This window comes from Antechinus flavipes, chromosome 1 (assembly GCF_016432865.1).
Source record: "Antechinus flavipes isolate AdamAnt ecotype Samford, QLD, Australia chromosome 1, AdamAnt_v2, whole genome shotgun sequence".
Lineage (NCBI taxonomy): Eukaryota > Metazoa > Chordata > Mammalia > Dasyuromorphia > Dasyuridae > Antechinus > Antechinus flavipes.
This window is the reverse complement of record NC_067398.1, coordinates 323,660,057-323,685,239: the sequence shown is the minus strand read 5'-3', so window position 1 is coordinate 323,685,239 and position 25,183 is coordinate 323,660,057. Positions and strand designations below refer to the sequence as shown.

The 25,183-nt window shown below is 31.6% G+C and overlaps 1 protein-coding gene across 1 annotated transcript in view; it reads left to right on the top strand.

Moving 5' to 3' along the window:
• Window positions 1-25,183, top strand: part of VPS13A (vacuolar protein sorting 13 homolog A) — a 257,020-nt gene that overhangs the window by 148,670 nt on the left and 83,167 nt on the right. The window contains exons 40-50 of the mRNA XM_051966655.1: window positions 4,806-4,898; window positions 5,594-5,950; window positions 7,325-7,426; window positions 10,920-11,078; window positions 11,499-11,754; window positions 14,278-14,438; window positions 15,821-15,924; window positions 17,887-18,169; window positions 19,533-19,928; window positions 20,340-20,444; window positions 20,563-20,709. Of these exons, the coding sequence (XP_051822615.1) occupies window positions 4,806-4,898; window positions 5,594-5,950; window positions 7,325-7,426; window positions 10,920-11,078; window positions 11,499-11,754; window positions 14,278-14,438; window positions 15,821-15,924; window positions 17,887-18,169; window positions 19,533-19,928; window positions 20,340-20,444; window positions 20,563-20,709 (2,163 nt within the window). The remainder of the gene's footprint in view (window positions 1-4,805; window positions 4,899-5,593; window positions 5,951-7,324; window positions 7,427-10,919; window positions 11,079-11,498; window positions 11,755-14,277; window positions 14,439-15,820; window positions 15,925-17,886; window positions 18,170-19,532; window positions 19,929-20,339; window positions 20,445-20,562; window positions 20,710-25,183) is intronic.

Sequence of the window (25,183 nt, the reverse complement as noted above, 5' to 3'; positions counted from 1 at the left end):
TTTTTTTTTCCTAATAGATTCTACTTCTGATCATTGTTATAGTGTTTATATCTCTTATTTCCTATCCCTTTTAACTTTTCTGTGTTAATTCTCCTCCTTAACTTTTTTGCTAATATTTAATCTCCCTCACTGGTGGATCCCTCCCCTTTCTTCTCCCCCTCAGACACTCTTTCCTTCTCTCTTTATCCTATTCCCATTAATCTACACACCTTTTCCCACTGCCATAAGTCTATACATCCTTTTATAGCTAACCTTATCTTATTCCTTCTCCCATTCCTCTCCCTTATTTCGTTATAGATTGATAAATTTTGGAGGGTGTTTTATACCCTTCATGGTACATATGTAGTGTTGCTTATTTCCCGATGTGAGTTAGTTTTCAGAACTACTATCCTCCCCCTACCCCGTGCCTTGATGTCTATTCTTTTTCTGAATCTCATTTGTACAACATGATTACTATTTTTAGCTCTTCCTCAAAAGTTTTGCTTTTTAGAGTTAGATCATATTCATTTCTGGCCTAATCTTTCTTTTAAGCTACCCAGTTAATGATATCAGTCTTAAAACACATGCTATACATTTCCATGTTAAAAAAAAAAACATAAACAATTTGTCCATGTTAAGTTCCTTGAAATTAATCTTTTATATTGACTCATATATTAAATTTTCTGATTTGGTTGATAGAAAGTGCTGAAAATCTGCAAGTTCATTGAATGTCAATTTTTTTCATTCATTATTGAGGGTAATTTTGCTGGATGTGATATTTTTGGCTGCAGACCTAGTTCTTTTGATTGCCAGTGTATATGATTCCAGGATCGTGGTCTTGTAGCTGTTAAGCCCTGTACTTGTTTTCTTCTTTAAGACACTATATCTCCTTTACTAGTTGGTTAACTTTTTTTTTCATAATCTTCCTGTTTGGGGGGGATGGTATTTATTTTGTTTTCTTTTGTTTGTTTATTTTAAAAATTTTCCCTCAATCTCTCTCATTTCATATTTAAAATCTTTTTTGAGTTCTTTTGTAAATTTTTTCTGGGCAAATAGCCATTTAATGTTATTCTTTCAGGTCGAAGAAGCTTTTTTTAACTTCCATTATCTTCCTCTGAAGATGAACCCCAGGCTTCCCTGTAGTAGTTTTTCCTATGTATTATATTGCATAACACATTTCCATGTTTTTTTTTTTCTTTTTTCTTTTAATGTAAAATATTATTGTAAACACTTCTAATCTTGATTGGGGGGGTGGGAGGGATGGTGCCTCTGGCTTCACTTCAACTCTTCTCTCTCACTTTGAACTCCTTACCAAAAGTTCTCTCTCCTACAAAAGTGGGCAGCATCTGTCTTCTTTTGTACTCACTGGGTGTTTTGGTTCCTTCTTGCCCAGAGCCATATCTTTGCAGCACATCAGGGGTTGGCCTTCCTGATCAGCCTTACTCATTCTGCCCAGACTCAGACCCAACTTCTCAGGCTGTCCCAGAGGTAAAAGTTTCTGTGGTTGGAGCTAAGGTTCCTGCAGAACCCAGCTAGTCCCGGGGTCTAGCCTTCTATGCAGCTAGCCTGGAGTTGTTTGCACTTCACACTGGTTAATATTCAGCATGGGGTTGTTTTGAGTCAGTTGTCCCTGGAGGGCCTCTGTTCTGCCCCTAGTCTTCTTTGTTTTTAATCAGATTGTCTTCTCCCTGAGGTACAGTTTGGTTCTATTTGTGGGGAAAATTTGGAGATCTTGAAATTTGATGACCTACTCAGTGATCTTCCCAGAATTCTCCCCTCAGTTCTAACTTTTAAGCAATTATTTTTCTTAATAAACTTCAGTCCCTCCTTTCCCATTTGGCCCTTTTGCTTTTTAAGGCATTCTTTTCCTCATTAGCTTTTTATGTTTTTTTTTTTTTTTTTTGCATCACTCATTTTTCTTTCCAATTTTCCCCCTATCTCTCTGAGATCAAGTTTTTTTTTCCTTTGAGGCCTTGATAAGAGGAGCTTTGTCTTTGCTTTCTATTGAGTGTATGTTTTGATCTTTCTTGTCACTGAAATAACTTTTTGTGGTCAGAATCTTTTTTCTCTTATTTGTGCATTTTCCCAGCCTGTTAATTGGCTTTTAACTCTTTGTTAAAGTAGGGCTCTGTTTCCACGGTGTAGGGTGCATTGTCTGAATCTTCAGGTATTTTAATACAACTATTTTCAGAGAGCCTTCTAGGAACCTGTATGTAAGTTTTGAGTTCTTTCAAGGTGAGTATGATCCAAGAAGTGTGTTTACTACTCTCCTGGCCTATGTTCTGTTTGTAAATAACCATAAGCTGGAACTGTAAGAATGGTTCTTGAACCACTCTGGCTATAATTTCTAATGTGCCTAGTGCTCTTCCTCACCCTGGAACTGGGAGCCAGCACTGCAATTTGGATCTGAATATTGGTGAAGCCACAGAGTTTGACTTCAGTGCTAGCAAAGACTCCTGCAATTTCCTTCTGACCAGCTATTCAACCTTTTTAACATCTGTGGGCTGAATCTTCTGGAAGCCACTGCCACTGCAGCTGCTACTGCTGATTCAGTGGCTCTGAAGTAGAGCCCTCCTCATGTGCTAGTGAGACAAACCTTTCCCAAGAACCTTCCAATTTGACTTTGTTATCTTTGGGCTGAGAGATCTGCTAATTGCTGCTGCAATTGATTCAGAGGCTTCAATTCCACTCCTGGTTTGCTGGCATTGGGGTTGTGCTGGTGTGGTCTTTGTCGGACTGCATTCACTCTCACTCTAGTGCAGCAGACCTTTCCTGCTGACCCAAGTTGTCTTTGGTGGAAATTGTTCCACTATGTCTTTTTGTAGGTTCTGACACTCTAAAATTTGTTTAGAGTCATTACTTAGAGGTATTTGGTGAGGTTTAGGGGAGAGCTCTGGTGAGTCCCTGCCTTTAGTCCTCCACCATGTTGGCCACTTCTTGGTCCTCAATGTTGTATGTTAGTTTCTGATTTATCTGTGAGAAAGGCAGCATATATTAATTGGATTTCGTTAATTTTATTGGACAATTTTACTGAACTATTTTTCTTCCTTAATATTTTTGTTATTTAGTTGTTTTCAGTTGAATCTGACTCTCTGTGACCTCATGAATCTTCCTGACACTAACTTTGTCTACTTTGCCACTTAACTGCCCCTTTCATTGTTCTTTAAAAGGGATTATTCTTTAATTGATGAAAAGGAAATATATTAGGAAATAAATTTGAGTTAAAAGCAAGAAATCCGTTTAAAACAAAGTTTGATTAAAAAATTAATACCCCATTCTTCTCAGTCTTATATTTTATTAAATATGAATGATAACTTAATTTGATTTTCTTCTATGTTTTTGTTTTGTGGTATTGTTTTTTAAAAAACTTCAGGTCATCTATCTATTTAAAAAAATTAATAGTTTATGTGATATAGAATTTTGATTGAAACCTAATTTCTATCAAATTATTTTCAATTTTTCCATCAATTCTTACCAAATACAAAATACCCAAGTAACTTTTACTTTTATTTTTATTTTATTTTAATATTATATACATTATATTATATATTATATTTATTTAGTAAACAATTATGCCATAAAGACCAGGGTTTTTTTTAATTCTTCCTTATCTAGGATATTCAACTTAACAGTTTTTGTTTTTTAGTTAATATCAAATAGTTTTGTGATTGATACCAGTTAAGAGAAAGTGTTATTTCTATAGCACTAAGAGTGCTGTTACTTATTACTTGGGTTTTTTCATGTTTCTTTTTACTTATTACTACTTTTCCCCCCATTAGGTTTCTTAAGATTCTAGAACTTATTCCTCCAAATACATTTAAAAAAAAAAAAATTGTCTTATTCTTTAAAAGATCCCCTCTTTAATTTTAAAAATGGTATTGAATTAAAATTTTAAACTTAGATAATTATCATTTTGTTATATCAGTGTGATCTGTGAACAGTTTTAGTGAAACTAATTTTCTAACTTTTATTGGTTATCTCTCTAATTTAATTGGCATCTATGAGACACAGTGGATAGAGTGACAGGTCTGGAGTAAGGAAGACCTAAGTTAAGATTTGAATTCAGAGACTTAGTAGCATTGTGACTTTGGGCAAGTCATTTAACCTTGTTTGCTTCTGTTTCTTTATCAGAGAAGGAAATAGCAAACCACTCCAATATTTTTGTCAAGAAAACTCCCAAAGGGGTCATTAACTGTTGGACACAAATGAACAACAACAAAATATCAGTTTTATTAGTATATCAATTAGTAAATAGAGACAATTTATCTTATTTGTCTGTTTTTGTACCTTAATTATGTTCAGAACTATGTCAAGTAATAGAGAAGAAAGGGAAAATCTTTGATTTTGCCATGTTTATTGAGAAAGTTATAATTTTTTTTTCCACTTTAAATAATGTTAACTTTTGGGTTGAGAGACTTCTCAACATAAATTTTAGGTTTATGGTTTGTCAAGTTTTTTTCTTTCTTAATAGTATAAATGAAGGCTTTTTTTTTTTTACTAAGGTTTAAAACTTTTGTCAAAGACTGGTGGTTTTTTTTTTTTTTTTGATTTTGATTAATCTTTTGATTTTGTGATTTGAAGTATTTAATTTAACAAACACATTAAACATAATATGTACAAACCACAGTATGAGAGGATAGAGATACGGAGAGAAAAAAAATATGGTTACAGTGAAAAGAGCAGATTCTAGAGTTAGATAGTTTGCAGCTAAATTTTTCTTCATTTGGATGCATTTTTACATTACTATAAAATGAATTGTTTCATTAAATCTCATACCGAGAATATTGAGGGTTCATTTTTCCTGACTGATAATCTTTTTCTCTCAGGTTTTGCAGCCATGTGATTTGTTTTTTCAAAGTGCTCAATCGAGTTCAGATCCACAGATGGTTGATATATCAGTTAAAGCCCTAACACTCAAGGTTAGTTAAAATATTGTTTAAAGACATGATTTAAACATTCATTAAAAAAAAGTACAATCTGTAACTACGTGCAGTTCTTTTTTATCATAATTTAAGTGCTTAAAAATACATCTATGTTTTGATTTATGTATTTTTTGTAACAGTATTTGCTTTATCAAAGGTGGGTTCCTCTCCTAATTTAATTTTTAAAAACATTTTAAGAGAAATAACTGTCTTTCATTGTCAGAATTTGAGGTTTTTTCCCTGTTCCTTAATTCATACTTTTATTTTAAAAAATTCATTATGTGCCTTCTATTCTAAGGCACTGAATATGATACAATAAGAGGTATGATGAAGAAAGTAGCACATTTTCTGCATTCTTGGTATCACATAGTTAGTACTAACACTGTAATATTTTTGATAAGTAGTTTATTTAAATTATAATTAATGTATATATAATTGGAAAATTGTATTGAAATATAAACTAATAATCCCCTTTATTATAGCACTTAAAATTTATAAAATACTTTATATGTGCATCACTGGATTTTGGTTTATAATACTGTAATTTTAGCACTTTGTATTCAGTTATTAAAAATATTGGGTAATTAAGTCATATCATATTTACCTAGTATTTAGGATATACATTCAATATTTTTTATAATGTAATTGTTTTTAGAAGAATTTTTGTTCATGATTAATTATTTTTCCCCTAGATTTCACCAATTATCATAAATACCGTAATTACTATTATGTCAACATTTTATAAAAGTACAGAAGTTAAGCCTCGAGAATCATTTCCCTCTCAGCCAGATTTGTGGGACAAAGTGGATACAAAGAAGCTGAAAATGTGGTTTCTTGAAGAGTCAGGTGATAATGAAAATGTAGCTGCTGCAGCAGAATTAGTTCCCAATGGAGAGATGATAAAAATGACTATTGACTCAATTTTTGTAGTTCTTGAAGCTGGGGTTGGTCATAGAACAGTACCAATGCTCTTAGCTAAGTCATACTTTTCAGGCGAAGGCAAAAACTGGAGTACTCTAATCAATCTTCATTGTCATCTTGAATTAGAAGTAAGTACTAAGCAGTATTATTCCTTTTCCTGATATTTACAACAAATAATAGTATCTTAGTTTTAATGTTTATTTTTGCTAGTTCTTTTGAACTTAGAATCATAGATAGTTTATTGTGTCATCTTGCTTTAACTTTTTAAAAAACATATTACAAATGATTTTCACTTAAAACTTAAAACCTTATATAAATATTTAAAATATTGAATCTTAGACAAATTAACTTAAAATTTGACCTTAAAATTAACCTAAGATTCATTTGATATAATTTCCCCAAAAAGTACTTAGTTCTTCATTGTATGTTCTCTAAGTTGTAGTTATTTGGACTTGATTGTCTCAAAAGCTTATTCTAATAAGCTCAAATAAGATTTGAATCTTATTATAATCTTTATTGGACTCTCCACCTATTTCAAAACTGATTTGTAGTGTAATATCAATATTTTATTCTCCAAAGTATATTGGGATAGATTTGAAATGCTGATGTATTTCTAAAGAAGTAGTGGTAAGTAGCAGGTTTAAAATAAGATATTTTTGTTATAATATATATACTGAAGGCAGAAAATCTTAATGTTGCAGTTATGGAGACCATTAAGAGTAACTTTTAAACTAAATTTAGACTTTTATTAGTAGAAATTATTTTGTAAGTTTAATTGAATTAATATAACTGACTTAAAATTTAAAGAAATTCAAATTTCTGCTTAAATAAAGTGATGAAATCATAGAATTAGAAGATTTCAAAGGATTGCCCTATTTGAATAAGGAATCTTTTTTATGGTGTCTTTGTCAGGTATCATTGATACCTCCAGTGACAGGATATGTATTACCTTTCAACATAGGTGATGGCCATTTTTGATAGCTCCAATTGTAGGAAGTTCTTGGGTTTGTTGACCTAAAATTTGCCTCTTATAACGTTTCACGTATTGTTTTCCCTTCTGAGGTCAAACAGTAACTATGCTATTTCTTCTGTGTCATACTGCATTGTATTTCAAGATATTTCAGTGTAACTTATGTTTCCTCCAAATTAAAAAAAAACAAACAAAACCAAAACATTTCTTAGTTGTAATTTGGCTCAACTTATTACTCAGGTAGGCTTAGTTTATTTATCTGTGTTTTCATATGACAGTTCTATGTTAAAATGTTTCATCTTATTTGGTTATCAGAAAAGTACTTTCCAAATAACTAAAGCCAGATTTCAAATTTTTAAACATGTTTGAAGCATACTTCAGAACTTTGCATTGAATTTAGTCTGGGTTGTTCAGGAAATTCAGAGCATCATATAAAGAAATTATATCAATCAATTAGCATCATATAAAGAAGAGTTATATAGTATAAGAACATGAATGCCTGATTTTTTTTTTTCAAAAATATCTCTTTTAGGTACATTACTACAATGAAATGTTTGGTGTATGGGAACCTTTACTTGAACCATTAGAAATTGATCAAACTGAAGATTTTCGACCATGGAATCTTGGAATAAAGGTATATGTGATTTCAGATAAAATTCACATATTTAACTGGAAAAATTTGTAAATTGAATAGATCTCATATAGAACAATGATTATATGACTGAGTTGAATAGTAAAAAATTGATATTCTGGGCCTAATAATACATACATCTTTTTGTTTTATACTTGGCACAACTTGTATAATATTGCTTAATCTCTGACATTCTTCACAATCTTTTGTGGTATAGTTGGTAGATATTAAAGAACTTTAGGAAGGAACTTTAGGATTATATATTCATTGTTTTCCATATAAGGGAACTGAGACCCAGAGGTCTTAGGTATTCAGAGTGATAGCTGGAACTTTCTGTAATTTCTAGACAGTTTCCTATTTGACAACCTAATCTCCTGAATGCATTTTTATATGTTTATTTATCTGTTAGTCTTAAAATTGGAGTGTGTGAATATTCAAGGAGGATTAACACCTCTTGTGTGAGGGCTTGCTGAGTCATTTTCAGGATTGCCTATCTTCCTTTGGCATTCACATAGCACTCAACTTCATTATTTTTATATAGCATCCATATTATATCCATTATCCTACAACAGAATGTAAACATAGCATCCATTATCCTACAATAGACAAATAATTCTCCAAGCTAAGTGCTTGCTGAGGCATTTTGTCATTTTGGTTTCTAGAAGAAGAACAATTGATCATTTAATTGCCAAATCATATGTTCCTCTCTCAGTTTTCATCTTTCTTGACCTCTGTGCCACCTTTGATGGCTTGAGACAAACTGATACCTAGAAAGACCTTTATTTGGGAAACCAAGGTCACTCATTGCATCCTGAGCTACTGCTTAGACCCAGTGAGTCTAAAGGAGTGAGGCTAATGACTGCACAGCTGCCTTGCTTAAATCCAATTTATATATGAATGAAAACATCACTCTTTTGATGTCATTGATTTTCTTAGTAAATGAAGGACAAACAACAATAGCAGCTTAGACACTGTCAGTCATCTTCTTCTTCTTGACAGTGTTTTCTTTTTGGTTTTCATGAAACTACTCTCATTTCCTGATCCTTTTCTTCCTCTCTGACCACTCTTCTTTCTTAACTTGTTGGATCTTTTTCCAGATCTTGCCCACTAACTGTCAGTGTCTTTCAAGGTTTTGTCCTGTGCCCTTCTCTCCTTCTGTATTATTTCATTTGATAATCTCATTGGTTCCTATGGTTCCAATTATCTTCTCTGTATTAATGATTATTAAAAATTCCTATCTGGACTCTAACCTCTTTGCTGACCTCCCATCTCACATCCCCAAAATTTCAAACATCTTGAACTGGATATCCCCTAGAAATCTAAAATGTCTAAATCTGAACTAATTGTATTTCTCCTAAAGCTTTCCCCTCTTCCAGACTTTCTTATTGCTGTTGAGAACATCACCATCCTTTCAATGACCTAGATTCATAACCTTCCTTATTTCCTTTCCTCAGCTCCTGTGCCTTATCTATTGCCAAGTCTCTTCATAATGTTTCTTATACATACCTTTTCTTTCCTCTCATACTGCTCACACTCTACTGCAGTTCCTCATCACAGCACTCCTGGGTTATTACAATAATCGCTGGTTGGGAAGTCTCTCCTCACTTTTGTCTGTACTCTGCTGCCAAAGTGATTTTCCTAAAACACAAGTCTGACCATATCACTCCTTTCAGTCAACTCCAGTAATTCTCTCTTTATCTCCAGCATTAAATATTAAATCTTCTTTTTATCTTTTAAAGAACTTCATAAGATTTTTCAACCTTTTCATTCTTGTTTCTCCATAGTCTCCTCTGTGCCCTCTTTCATCCAGTGACGCTGACCTCTTTGCAGTTTCTCACATTAGATACCTCATCTTCTGCCTTTGTTTATTTTCAGCGGCAGTCCCTATGTCTGGATTTCTTGCTCACTTCATCTTTGTTTCCTGACTTCCTTTAATTTTCAGCTAAAATGCTACTTTCAGTAAGAAGTATAACTGGTTTCACTTAATGCTAATGTCATCCTTACATTGATCATCTCCAGTTTATCTTGTATATATAGGGTTATTTGCAACTTAACTCCCCCATAAGATAATGTGCTATTGAGAACAGGAAGTATCTCTCCCCACCTATTTTTGCATGTATAAGATTCAGTGCAGCCCATAATAGGCTCTTCATAAGTATTTGTTGACTTGTCTTTTTGCTAAGATATAGTCTCTATCATTTGATGAAGTATCCTTATTAATGGAAATCATAGCTCTGATCTGATCTGAAGCAAGCTATCTAGTGGCTATCATATTGAAGGTATGGCAGTAGCAGGAATCATACCATTACCATTTTGTATTTAATACATCACAATTACAAATTTCACCCTATCTTATGTTCTAAGAATCCTGTGTAATAGTTGACAGGTTATCATTATACTTATTTTAATAACGAAGAAACTGAGACTCAGTAGTATTAGATGATTTGTCTAAAGACATGCAGGAAGTGATAGGATTAGGAGTTGATCTTAGTCTTTTCACCTTCCAGTCCAGCACTCTGATACACATGATTTTTGGATAAGAAGTCCAAAAGCTTATAGTAGCTTGCAAAGTTTGGTCACCCGTGCTTAAATGGGCATAACTTTTATAAAATGATAGTAAATATTACAGTGTGATAGAGCATTTAATAGAGTTCAAGATTTTCCCTCTCTTCCATAATTTCTCAACTGATTTCTGTTCTGATAGTAAAATTAACTGGTTGCTTGAGGTTTTGCTACTTTTAGGTATCTTTTCATTTATAAGAAGTGCTTTGGAGGTGTTCCTTTTCTTTTTCTTCTTAGAGTGAACAGCTATCAGCCTTGTAGGATTTTTTAAAGGATTAGGAGAATCAATTTGAGCTGAAAACAATAGGCATCTCTCAAAACAACAGACCCCTCTGATTTGTCACATTTAAGGAAAGACCATGTAAACCAGAGACACTTAGGAAAGCAATGAAGGGGAAGGCAAGGAACAATGGAAGAGTACTAGGAATTCATTTTCCTTAAAAGTGGAGTAGCTACTATGACCAAGGAAAGTAAGTAGGCTTGCTGACTCTCCCTGCCCTGACGGATGAGGCTGATGCTTTTAAAACTAGGGGGAGTTTCTAACAAACTTCCCAATACCTCTCACTTTGAGATTACACTGATCTTTTAAAAATGGACCTTGGAAGGAATTCAAATTAAGATGTTTTTAGGAAACCTCCAACTGTTGTAGGAGGCTTTTGGTAGTTCTTGTTAGAAGCTACTCCTAGAAGCTGGCAAGATTTTACTGGGACTCCTGGTTCCATTTTCACTTACTGCTTACAGATAACTCTGATTTTTGCTTTTGCTTATTTATTTATTATTTTTAGGTAGGATAAGGGTGCCACTGATGTCCCTAATTTCATACTACACAATGAATTATATCTTATTTTAAAAATTAGATCTATGCTTTTAATGGAATAATGCTGTTTTTGTTTCTAATTTTATCTTTAAAGCAAATTTGTTTGTAACATTTTAGGTTAAAAAAAAAGCAAAGAAGACCTTGGTTGAATCAGACACTGAGGAAGAAAACTATAAAGTTCCAGAATACAAAACAGTAATCAGTTTCTATTCAAAAGACCAGTTGAACATTACATTATCTAAATGTGGCCTTGTAATGTTGAATAATTTAGGAAAGGTAAGAAATTAATTTGAGTAAAGAATTGCATTCTCCTTTTAATTGACCTGTTCCTAATCTTGATTAAGCAGTAGATTATTTGATTTGAAAAGATTTCTATTCTGTCATCTATGTTCCTGGTTTGGGCAGCTGTTTGGTATAGTGGATGGAGGGCCAGGCCTGAAGTTAGTTATATTCAACTTCCTGAGTTCAAATCTGGTTTCAGACACTTACTAAATGCCAACCTGGGCAAGTTATTTAGTTGTTTGTCCCAGTTTCCTAATCTATAAAATGGAGAAGGAAATGTCAAAGTACTCCCAAATTAGGTCATGAAAAGTTGGATATTACTGAATAATAGCAAGAAAAATAAAATATTTATGATTTATAGTACTTCTTTGTTTTATTTTTATATATTTGGTTTAAAATATATTTTGTTCTTAGGCATTTGCAGAAGCTGCTACTCAAACTTCAGGTGTCTTCACAAAGGATCAAGCACCATTTGTGATTTTCAATTCTCTTGGAATTGCTATATCTGTGTCAATAAGTGATGCCTTTTGTGTTCTTAATGTTCCTGTGGCAAAAACATTTGAATTAAAAAATGAAGAGAGTTTAAGTATGGATTATGTCAGAAGTAATGATGGTGATCAATTTAGTGCCATGACCAGCCTAAGCAGCAAACTTTTTTTCATTCTGCTCAGTAAGTTTCACGTTTTTAGAAAGTTTTTTTCTTTAAGTATTTTTATTATAGTGATATGCAGCTTATGTATTTTAACTTATGTAATCTACTTAATTTTTTCCAAGAACAGTCATCTTGGGCAATTAGTTTTATCAGAACAATGTAATAAATGGCAATTGAATGACTTCAACTAAGGGTTTTATTATTAAACACAATAGAGTTTTTTTTTTTTTTAAACTATGTTTTAACTCTGTTATTTGTAAATGTCACTCCCAGAATTTCGGGAGTTTAAAAAAAAAAAACAGCACAAGTCATGTGCTCCAAACATTACTTAAACAAAAATCCCATCTACAAAACCCAGAGAAAGGAGTCATCCAGTTTTTCCTTCAAGATCACTAGGGAGGACAGACTCATTACATTCTGAGGAAGTCCTTTCCATTTTTAGTTCATGTGATTTTTAGGAAAGTTTCCCTTACATCAGCTTCTTCAACTTCTACCCACTGCTTCTTAGCCTTTTGACATCAAGCATAACATTCCTCTTCCATATATAGACCTTAAAATACTAAAGACAAGTATCATCTACTCTTAAGGCTTCTCTTCTCCACGCTAAATATTTCCAGTTTCGTATGGCATCTCTTTGACTCTGTTTTTTCTGTTATATGGTACTCAGAAGATACTACAACACTCCAGATGTGGCCTTGCCGTGGACAAAGCATATCAGTAAAATATGTCCCATTCTTAGTACAGCCTATAATAACATTAACTTTTTATTTGCTGCAGTATCTCCATAGTTGACCCAAACGATATTGCAGTTCATTAAAAAGCCCCAACTGTTTTCACATGAACAACTTTATAGGCATACCTTTATCATCTTTGACTTGTGAAGTTTATTTTTTGAATGCAAGTTTTACATTTTTATTTTGCTTTGGTACTAGATCATTAATTTCATCATTAACTAGCAACTATTAATTTTTTAATTAAATTTTTAAAAATAAAAAAACTGCCTTGTTTTGTCTCCCCCCTGCCTTTCACTTGGTCCCCACACAAAATTGACAAAGCAAGAAAAGTAAAACTTCTGATACAAACCTGTATAGTGAAGCAAAACTCATTTCCAAAGTGATAGGGCTTTTAAATTTCATCTTATTTTTTCTGACCCAACATTGTCCTATATTGAGAGCTTTTTTTTTTTTTTTTTTTTTTTTTTTTTTATCATTCAATATATTAGCTAACCCAGTTTTTTATGAAAGGAAAATTTCATAAGATTGCAGTGTATGGCTTTATGAGTTGTTGATAGGCCTGGGAACTAGCATAGGAAACATTTAAGTGAAGAAACTTTCTTTATTGATTCAACTTATTATTCTTCTCTTCAATTTGTATTCTTAAGTAGATTTTCAAGAATACTGAGAGGATAAATGACTTCCTCAAAATCACATAGCTAATATGTTCTAGAGGTAGGACTTGAACCCATACTTTCCTGGTTCTGAGACTATTTTCTGTACATTGTACCATATTGTTTCTCAACATAATCTGTCAATAGACAACCATTTAAGAACACACTGTGTACCATGCAATGTGTTGTGTACAAAGCATTGTGCTAAGCACAGGAAATACAAATAGATCAAATGAAGCATTCCATACTTACTAGGAAATTTCATTTCAATAGAGTAGACAACAAGACCACATAAAAGCATAAATAGAATAAAAATAGAGTAAAGTCAAATACTAATTAGTAATATACAGAATATTTTGGGAAAGAAGGTACTAACATCTAGGGATGTCAGAAAAGGCTCCCCGTAGAAAGTAATGCTAAAGGCAGAATTTTGAAGAAAAGAGATTCAGTAAGGCAGAGTTGAAGGGACAATAAATTCTAGATAGGAAAAATAGTCAATGCAAAGTCACTGAGATTGGAAATGGAATATTGTATGTGAGGAACAGAGATAAGACCTATTGGAATGGATTTCTAGTGGCATAGGGGGAATAAAATGGTTTATTGTTAAATTTTTCTCATCTATGATGTAGTCAGTAGGAGGTCAACAAGAGTAATATTCCCTTCTAGGTCATTCCCCTATGTTGCCTTACTGCTTTCTGTTGTGGAAACAAAGATATTTGTCTCCTTAAGATACATCCAAATTATAACTGCTTTCTACTTGAATCCCTTTTCTGATATTCATAGGCCAAGTATATAGTATAGGTCTATCTATACTAGGCCTAGAAATTAGGTCTAGTATCTTCTAACTTATCTGATGGCTTGAAACTCCATTCTTCCCAAATTAAGGTCTTGCTCACATCTATCATAAAAAAGATATTCTTAATCATAGAATATTTTGTTAATTACATTACTTGGGATTCTAATGCTGCGGGATTCTCTTTACAATACTTAATTATTGAAATATCTGTTCTCAAATATAATGTCATTTTATTTCCATATTTTAATGGTAACCTATAAATTTCAGTGATGAATATACTTGAGATAAATAATCCTATTGAAATTTGCTAACTATTCTCTGGGTCTCTCATTTTTGTAATATTTTTCTTTTGATTTAGCACCTGATAACCATTCTACTGCTGATAAGATTCCATTAACAAAAGTGGGTCGACGTCTATACACTGTTAGACACAGAGAGTCTGGTGTTGAAAGATCTATTGTTTGTCAAATTGATACAGTTGAAGGAAGTAAGAAGATTACAATCCGATCCCCAGTACAGGTATTTTGTGATTTGACTTAAAAAATCATGCTATATTTATCTTCACATATTTCTCATAAAATGTTTTCTCAGAATTGTATTTCATGAACATATGCATTACATCTTGGTAATTACCTTTAGAAAAAGTTTTTTCATTCTACTGTATGAAACGTATTATTTCTTAAGTTTCTAGATAATTATATATTTATAGTTTATATTCATGATGGGATAACTCAATTCTGACTACATTTCTCAGTTGCTTTATATTTGCTAAATTAGAATACTTGAATTTGAGTTACAAGTAAAGTCTACTCCCAATTATTCACACATTTTATCTTCTTTTTGACATATTGATAATAGCTTTTTATTCCCAAATTAACTTTTTCCACTGAATATTTAGGCTGTCAGTTTTTATATTAGAATGTTTAATATGTAATTAACAGAGTATTTTACTGATTCATTATTATAATATACTAAGCAAAATAAAAATTATTTTCATATATCTTATTACACACACCTGCCATTTCTAGCTTGTGTATTAGATAATTGAGTTTATATAGCAGGTGTGGTTAGTCTTCAAAGCACACTTTTTAAACTAATACAAAGCCCCAAGGAGTTATTTGATATTTTTTCTTCTCTCTCTTTTCTCCTGTTTTTCTTCTCCATTATTTCCTCCTTGGAAAACTGTATCTTGGTTTCTTAGCAAACTGTATGTTGTCCCAGCTAATTTTCTAAGTTGTAGTTCTTGGCCTGTACCTCACCTTTCTAGTAGAGGCAATATCTTTATTTGCCATGAAAAAGGTAGAGTCCGGATGTCAAGAATAGTCATGTATATCTAGCCATAGTTAACAAAGTAAGATGTAATATATGAGGTGGAGCAGTGGCATCAAATTGAAATAGATTCTTGTGGGCTAGATAGTGACTTAGCCACAAATTAACATTATGCCCTATTGTTTTTCTTTATTTTCTTAAGCATTTTAATTACATTTAAATCTGGTTCAATCAGCACTGGAGAGTTTTGTAGGCTTCAAGGTAGTGGGTTTTAATATCTCTTTGGTGAAATATTAACTGTGAAAAATATTTTTTGAAGATTCTGCTTGCTTTAAGAACTTCTGAATTTATTAAAATTAAGTTGTCAGTGATTTTAAGTCAGGTAATCATTTAGTTTTTTAATTTTATGCTTAAAAATGGAAATATTTCCTGTGTTTTTACAGTTTTATCAGTGCCTATAAGTATGATTAGCAAAAGTACAACCTTCTCTAGTAATTTGGGTATAGTTTTAGAGAAATTAGCTTATTTTTAGCTGCTTCTGTCTTTTTGTGCGAAAATAATGAATAATGTTTTTGTACCTAGTTTTCAAAATGGCTAATCAGTATTTGTTTTTAATTATTTTAATTTTGTAGATACGAAATCATTTCTCAATTCCATTGAATATTTATGAAGGTGACACATTATTGGGAACTGCTTTACCAGAAAATGAGTTCAATGTACCATTGACATCTTATCGGTAAATAAAAAAATATTTATCATAACCTGTTTAACTTTTTAAAGTTTCTCTTAGACTTGTGTATGACCATAAAGAAATTATAGAACTAAAGAATAGGCCTCTTTGTATTGTTGTTTTCATACTAGAAGTTTTAAAAATGGAGGACAAACTCTGCTCTTCTGCAAAGGTATATTTATTGATTTTATTAGTAAAATGTAATTGATATAGAAATTTAAAAATTCCTCCAAATAGAACATAGACTCTAAATGAGGATGAAAGTTTTCCATAACAAGAAAAAATTCTTTTTAGTTTGGCATTCTTGAGAATCCTGTTTTTTAGTAAAGGTATATGTAGACCTAAATTTTTGTGCAATACAGAAATAGACATATCCTGAATTTTGTTTTTGAATCCTTATAACTGTGAGGATGGTGGTTCATTTAACATGATTAGAGAAGTCTTATTCAAAATACTCACAAAATTCACAAAATACATAAGAATCAATGTTCTAACACACATATAAGATATGTAAATATAGTTATAAAATGTTAAAGAAATAAGAATGATCTCTAATTTCTGGGGGTATTTGTTGTTCATGATTGGGCTGCATTAATATAAGTGTGTGTGTGTGTGTGTGTGTGTGTGTGTCTGTTACATACACAGCCAAATGTGGTTGGGAGAGTTAAAAAGTAGAAGTGATTACAGAAGATAGACAATGCAATTATATAAAATTAAAAAGTTTTTTTTAATGAATAAAATTAATACAACTATTATAAGAAAGGAAGCTGTTGATTTCAGAGGGAAAATCTTTATATTAGATATCTTTCTAAAGAGTCCAATATCTAAGATAAACTGCATAAAGGTGGAAGACTAATCATATGAAACACTATGTTTACTGCTAAACTTGGTTGATATATTGATTAGATTTACTGTACTGCTTCCTTCCCTTGCCCCACTTTTTATTCTGGGGATAGGTGAGAAGGGAAAAAATATTATAAGCATTTAAAAGTGTTCCACAGAATGTATAATGAACTAATAGAAGAGTATAGAATGAAAAGTGATGTTTTATTTTCTGAGACCTAAATTAATTTTAACAATTAAATGGAATTATTAGAAGATCCTTATTCACATTCATGTGTTTATTTTTTAGGAATGTTAAGATTCATTGTGTTCTGACCTGATTAAAACCAATGATGATTACTAAGTACATTTTGCTTTTCCCATTAGGAAGTAATATTTTCCCAACACTTTGATGTGATGATATTTGTTAAACAAGACATAACATTTTACTTAAAAATTATTATCCCTCACAATACAATTGAAACAATCTTAATTTATAAATCTGATAATTGGTTTTCCTGATGCTTTGTTTTTTTATCCCATAACATCCAGTGCTTAAGGACTTGCACTACTGAAAAACTTGAAACTTTTTACATTGTGGTACATGCATTTTTTTTTTTTTTTAAATGTGGGTCTCAATAGCTTCAACACTTACATCTTTGTTTTCAATAAATTTTGTGAGCTAAGTAGTATGTCTCCATAAACTTCAACTAGTTAATGGTGAATTTCTTCAGTAGAACCTTTTTTATGATGAAAAGCTGCATTCCAGCATGAATTTTGCATGGAAATCACATATCTTAAAGAACTACCATTTAAAAATGAAAGTTTGCTCACAAAAGAATTGCTTTGCTGTTTTTTTTTTGTTGTTGTTGTTGTTGTTGTTGTTGTTGTTTTTTAGGAAATGGTTCGTACAAAATAATTGTAGTCTATATTATATATTTAATTATTTAATTAAATATGGAATTGTTTTTCCGTAGTTTTTCTGATTTTTAACATATTAAAATCTAATTATTATCTAAATTCTGATAAATGAGATAATTGTTAGAAATAAAAAAAGCACAATACAACAAAGTAGTGCTATATATATTAACTTGCTTCTAAAAAGACATTTCAGTCATTACAAGTTGATTTTTTTTTCCCCTGTAGATCAGCTCTTTTTTTGAAACCAGAAAATGAAAAATATGAACGATGTGATGCAATAAACTTTGAAGAAATTATAACATATGAGGGACTCCTTTTACAAAAGAGATGTCAAGCTTTACACTCTGCTAAGAAAATATTTATCATTAATATTGTACCTGAAAAAGATCAATTGACATCAACGTCTACGTATTCAGATGATGGATGGGATTTACCATACATAATTCATCTATGGCCACCTGTTCTTCTCCGCAATTTTCTTCCTTACAAAATTGCTTATTATCTAGAGGTACTTTTTTTTTTTAAGCATTTTTTTTCTTCAGTTTATAATTAAAGCTTGATAAAGTTAGAAAAAATAAAATGAACTATACTATTCTGATTTAAATCAAAATGCTAGAAAGTAACAAAGGAGTATTGAGGACAATGCAAAAGCATTGCAAAGTGGTTTAAAATAAATACTGATGTGTCAGTCTCTATCTAACAGAAGTGTTCTCAAATGGTGACAGTGAAACAGATTAGTGTTTAGGATATTAGCTAGAGTTCTGATCTTAGAGTCAGGAAGACCTGAGTCAAGTCTCACATATTAAGATACATTGGTTTTGGAATCCTGGGCAGCTCACTCAATTTCTTAGGGTTTTGTCTCTCTCTGGAACTATAAATTGCAAAAAGATATTGTTTTCAATTGGTAAAGAAAATTCCTCTGAGGACCTTTCTATACTAATGAAATTACTATTCAGAAAATTAAAAGTTTGTGTACCTGCCACAAAATTTTTGGCCCTAGTACCAAAACAAGAAAGAAATTAAAATACAAGAAGTACTTTAAAACCTTTTCAAAAAAAGGGAAAATTTCTCATAACATTAAAACTTGTACTCTTAAGTAACAAGCCTTTTTCTAAAATAGTTTTTAAAATATGATATAGGACAATATGAAGGTGATAATTCCTTATGACATTACTTAGTGAAGTTGATATCTGGAGAAAAATTTACTTCTTTCTTGTTAGGCTACTTTTTTCCAAGTAAAGAATGGCTTGTATGCTATATTATTAATTATTATACTAAGTGCTTTGGATCATATTTTTTCTTAATTTGTTTTTTGTTTTCTTATTATTTTGAATCTGTAACTACACATACACATTTATTCTATTATTCCTATTTCCCAATTTATCTTATTTCCCTTCATCTTCTTTCTTCTTTTCTCTTCTTCCTTTTAATTTTTTTTTTTCTCCTCTCTAATTTTTTATTTGAATAGCAGTTAGGAGCATTGATGGTAGAAGGTACCTATTTTAATTGCCATCAACTTCATTCATATCATCATGGCTTTCACACCTGACTAGCCAGGATTTTCTCTAATACTCTATAAATACTTTCCCTTTATTTCTTTTCCTCTGAATCGAAATATATTCCCTTTATAATTTTTGGATCTTATTATAGACACATATATATTAGGATTAACTTTCTTATAAATTTTCTAATGAAGATAGATTTATCAAGATGCATTTTCTGATATGGTTTTTCATGTATTATTCTATTATAATTTAGTAATAAAAATATCTTTTTTATGCACAACTTAGTTGAACTATTATTGAATATGGGGAAAGAAATAGACTTTTTCATGTTATTCAGAAGTAACACTTTTTTTTTTTTTATTGCAGGGAGATGAACTTAGAGTATTTACTCTAAAGGAGGGTTGTTCAATCCAGATTTACACTGCAGAATTGGATGTCACTAGACTGCATTTAAAGTTAATTGACTATCTTGACCATGATTGGAAAACTGAATACCTAATAAGATCTAATCAACATGACATTGGTTTTATTAATTTTGTTTGTGTCACAGAGATAGAGAAGACAGAATTAGTTATTGCCATTCACTTGACTTACACAACTGGCCAGGCAATTGTAGCATTTCATAGCCCTTATTGGATGGTTAATAAAACTGGTCGGTTGCTACAGTATAAAGCAGATGGGATTCATCGAAAACATCCTCCCAATTACAAAAAGCCAGTACTCTTTTCTTTCCAGCCTAAACACTTTTTTAATAATAATAAGGTATATAATTTTATACAATTTTATACTTATTTTACTCTTTCTCCTTTGCTATCCTTGAGAATTTTGAATTAGCTTCCTGGCCTGCAAAATAATAATAGCACCTGCCTCATAAATCTGTTATGAATATCAAATGAATATAGAAAAAAAAACTTTGCAAATATTAAAGTGCTATAAATATGAATTGTTGCTGCTGCTTTTGTTACACACATTTTTGTTAAGAAACTTCAGTTTTTAAAGTTTTCAAAATATTATTTCAGAATTTTAAAATTTATTAAATTAAGATCATTTGAAAATGGAGGAATTGATGATATAATGTTTGATATTTTTCACAAGTTCTACAAATGAAGTATTATTAAGACATTTTAAATCTCCTGACTGTCTCAGTGTATTTGTATTTTTATCCTTCCTTAGGTTCAGCTTATGGTGACGGACAGTGAATTATCAGACCAGTTTTCAATTGATACTGTAGGTAGTCATGGAGCCATTAAATGTAAAGGCATGACAATGGAATATCAAGTGAGTTAATTATATGATTATATAATTATTTTATTAATATTTAAGTTCTTGTTTATTATTCAGAGACTGTATAAATGTAAAAGTAATAATATATATTGAATTTTTCTCTTTTTAAAAGGTTGGTGTGACAATAGACTTGAGTAGTTTTAACCTTACAAGAATTGTGACATTCACTCCTTTTTATATAATAAGTAACAAAAGTAAATATCATATAAAAATATCAGAAGAAGATAATGAAAAATGGATCTCTCTTGATTTGGAACAGGTAGGGGAACATACTTTATATTTAACTCTTTTTATTCTGCTGTGTTAAATTGGTACCAGAAACAACAAAATCAGAATGTTTTCTTTCTATAAACTATTATCTATAATCTATTGTATGCTGGTATTTTTTATTAGTACTCTATTAAATTTGAAGCAAATGGTAGATGGTAGTATATTGGGTAGGTAGATAGTGTAGTGGATAGAGTGTCAAACCTGGAGTCAGGAAGACATGAATCCAAATCCAGCCTCAGATGCTGACTAGCTGTGTATTTCTGGGCAAGTCACTTAATTCTGGTTGCCTTGATTTCCTCATTTGTGAAATGAATTGGAAAAGAAAATGGTAAATCATTCCAGTTTCTTTCCCAAGAAAACTCCAAAAGGGATCTTGAAGAATTGGGTATGACTTAAAATAACTAAGTAACAACAGCAAAGATGAAACATAAGATTTAGTGTTACAATAAAGGTTATCATTGTATCTGTATATGCTGTTCTGAACCACAGGTAATCAAAATGACTGTGAATTAGTGGTTTTGCATTTTTATCATTGATAATTTAAGTTAATGTGTCTCAACTATGGCTGATCAGACTAATATTAGCTCAGAGTGTTCTACCACTGGTTAGGCACAAATGTGTCATGTGAACATCTCCCATTTCTTTTGAGTTGCTTCAGTTAAGTTTTGCACCTTCTTTGTTAAGGGCATGCCATGCTAGGTGATTCTTTGCCACTGTTTCCCATGACATGAAATCAGTTCTTGCGTTCTTGAGAGAGACCTTAAGAATTACTTGTATTACTTCTTCTGATCACCATGTCAATGCTTATCTTAATATAACTTCTCCTAAAATATTCTTTTAAAAAAGAATATGTTTGGCTCTCTAGTTGGAGTTGAGCTCTCTGGTCGAGTTTGAATGCTTGGCAGTTTAATTTGAGAAAGGACTCTGGTCCAGTATTTTATTTTGCCATGTAATCAGAATCTTGTTAAGACAGGTCAGTTGGAAGCTACTTAGTTGTCTGGCTTAGTGCTACTATACTGTCCAGATTTCACAATCATAAAATAATGAGGTCAGCACCGCTTCTCTGTAGATCTTCAATTTTATAGGCAGTCTGTTTCTCTTCTCTCGTCCACATTTCTTTGGAGCCTCCCAGCTACTGAGCTAGCTCTGGCAATGTGTGTTTCTAGTCTTGGATCTTGGTACTGCTAACAATTGACAAGTGATTCATAGTTAATCATCATGTGATATTGCTGTTACTGTGTATAATATTCTCTTGGTTCTGCTTACTGTAATTTTTATCAGTTCATGTAAATATTTCCAAGGTTTTCTGTGAAAGCATTTTGCTCATCATTTCTTACATCACAATAGTATCTCTTTTCAATCATATACTCATATATAAGAACTTAGGCTATTCCCAATTGATGCCATACCATCAATATAAAAATCTTTGCTGACCAAAAAAAGAGCTGGTATAAACACACACACACACACACACACACACACACACACACACACACACATATGTATATATGTGTATATATATATATATAGGTCCTTTTACTTTTTTTTATTTTATTGATTTGTTTAGGATACAAATATAGTAATGGTAGTGCTAGATCAAAGAGTTTCCATAGTTTGATAGCCTTTTGAGCATAGTTTGACTGTTCAGAATGGTAGGACCAGTTCCCAACTCCAACAACATTTAGTGTCTCAATTTCCCTACATCCCCTCCAACATTTATAATTCTCTTTTCTGTCATATTGGCCAATTTGATCATTGTTAGGTGGCACCTCAGAATTGTTTTAACTTTCATTTCTTAAATCTATAGGGATTTAGAGCATTTTTAATGTGTGTGTGTGTGTGTGTATATATATATATATATATATATATATATATATATATATATATATACATTAAAATGCTCTAAATACATTTATATATATATATATATAATATTATTGAATGACTTGAACTTTTATAAATTTGACTCTGTTCTCTCTGTATTTGAGATTATGCATGTTGATATAGTGATTCTTTATCAAGGAAACTTGTAAACATTTTTCCCTCAGTTTTCTGCTTTCCTTTCCTTCTAATCTTGCCTTCATTGGTTTTGTTTCTGCAAAACCTTTTTAGTTTGATGTAATCAAAATTATTCTTTTTATATCCTGTAATGTTTTTTATTTATTGTTTGGTCATAAATTCTTCCATTTTCCATAAATCTGACAAATAAAATATTCTGTGTTCTGTTCTATGTTGTGGTATCATTCTTTATATGTAAATCATGTTTTCATATTGATCTTATTTTGGTGTACAGTATAAGATACTGGTCCTTTATCTAGTTTCTGCCACATTGTTTTCAGTTTTTGGTCAAATAGTGAGTTTTTGTTCCAGAAACTTGTATCTTTGAGTTTATCATATTCTGGATTACTGTGATCATTTGCTGTAGTGTAATTTGTACCTAATCTATTCTATTGATCCTATTACTCTATTTCTTAGCTAATACAAAACTGTTTTGATAATTGTTGCTTTCTAATACTGTTTGAGATCTGGTATGCCTAGACCACCTGTCAGTTTTTTCTCCCTTTGATTTCCTTGATATCCTTGAGTTTTTGCTCTTCCAAATGAATTTTTTGTTTTTTTTTGTTTTTTGTTTTTTTTTGTAGCTCTATAAAATTTTTTTTTTGATAGTTTGATAGCATTAAATGAATAGGTTAATTTAGGTAGAATTGTCATTTTTATTATATTGGTCATTCTAACCATGTGCAATTAAAAATTTTTCATGTTTAGATCTGATTTTATATGAAAGGTGTTTTATAGTTGTGTTCATATAGTTCCTGCATTTCTGTTGGCAGATAGATGCTCAGGTATTTTATATTGGTCTGCAGTTATTTTATTTTATTTTACTTTTTTTTGTTGTTGAGGCAATTGGGATTAAATTACTACTTGCCCAGTGAAGCAACAAACTGGGAAAACATCTTCACAGTTAAAGGTTCTGATAAAGGCCTCATTTCCAGAATATATAGAGAACTGACTCAAATTTATAAGAAATCAAGCCATGTTCCAGTTGATAAATGGTCAAGGGATATGAACAGACAATTTTCAGAGGATGAAATTGAAACTATTACCACTCACATGAAAGAGTGTTCCAAATCATTATTGATCAGAGAAATGCAAATTAAGACAACTCTGAGATACCACTACACACCTGTCAGATTGGCTAAGATGACAGGAAAAAATAATGATGAATGTTGGAGGGGATGCGGGAAAACTGGGACACTAATGCATTGTTGGTGGAGTTGTGAACGAATCCAACCATTCTGGAGAGCAATCTGTAATTATGCCCAAAAAGTTATCAAATTGTGCATACCCTTTGATCCAGCGGTGTTTCTATTGGGCTTATATCCCAAAGAAATACTAAAGAAGGGAAAGGGATCTGTATGTGCCAAAATGTTTGTAGCAGCCCTGTTTGTAGTGGCTAGAAACTGGAAAATGAAGGGATGCCCATCAATTGGAGAATGGCTGGGTAAATTGTGGTATATGAATGTTATGGAATATTATTGTTCTGTAAGAAATGACCAGCAGGATGAATACAGAGAGGACTGGCGAGACTTACATGAACTGATGCTAAGTGAAATGAGCAGAACCAGGAGATCATTATACACTTCGACAACGATATTGTATGAGGACATATTTTGATGGAAGTGGATTTCTTTGACAAAGAGACCTAACTGAGTTTCAATTGATAAATGACGGACAGAAGCAGCTACACCCAAAGAAAGAACACTGGGAACTGAATGTGAACTATCTGCATTTTTGTTTTTCTTCCCGGGTTATTTATACCTTCTGAATCCAATTCTCCCTGTGCAACAAGAGAACTGTTCAGTTCTGCAAACATATATTGTATCTAGGATATACTGCAACATATCCAACACATATAGGACTGCTTGCCATCTAGGGGAGGGGGTGGAGGGAGAAAGGGGAAAAATCGGAACAGAAACGAGTGCAAGGGATAATGTTGTAAAAAAAAATTACCCTGGCATAGATTCTGTCAATATAAAGTAATTATTAAGTAAAAATAAATAAATAAATTACTTGCCCAGTGTCATACAGCTAAAAAGTGTTAAATGTCTGAGGCCAGATTTGAACTCAAGTCCTCCTGACCTCAGGTGCTCTGTCCACTGTACCAACTAGTTGCCCCAGTCTGCAGTTATTTTAAATAGAATTATCTCTTGCTGTTGGACTTTATTGATAACATATAAAAATACTGATGATTTATATGCTTTTATTTTATATCCTGCAACTTTACCGAAGTTAATAATTTGAAGTAGTTTTTAAGTTGTTTCTCTAGGATTTTCTGATTATAACATATCATCTACAAAAAGTGATAGTTTTGTTTCTTCATTGCCTATTTTAATTCCTTTTTTCATAATGCTATTATAAAATAGTAAATAATAGAAGTGATGATGGGCATCCTTGCTTCACCC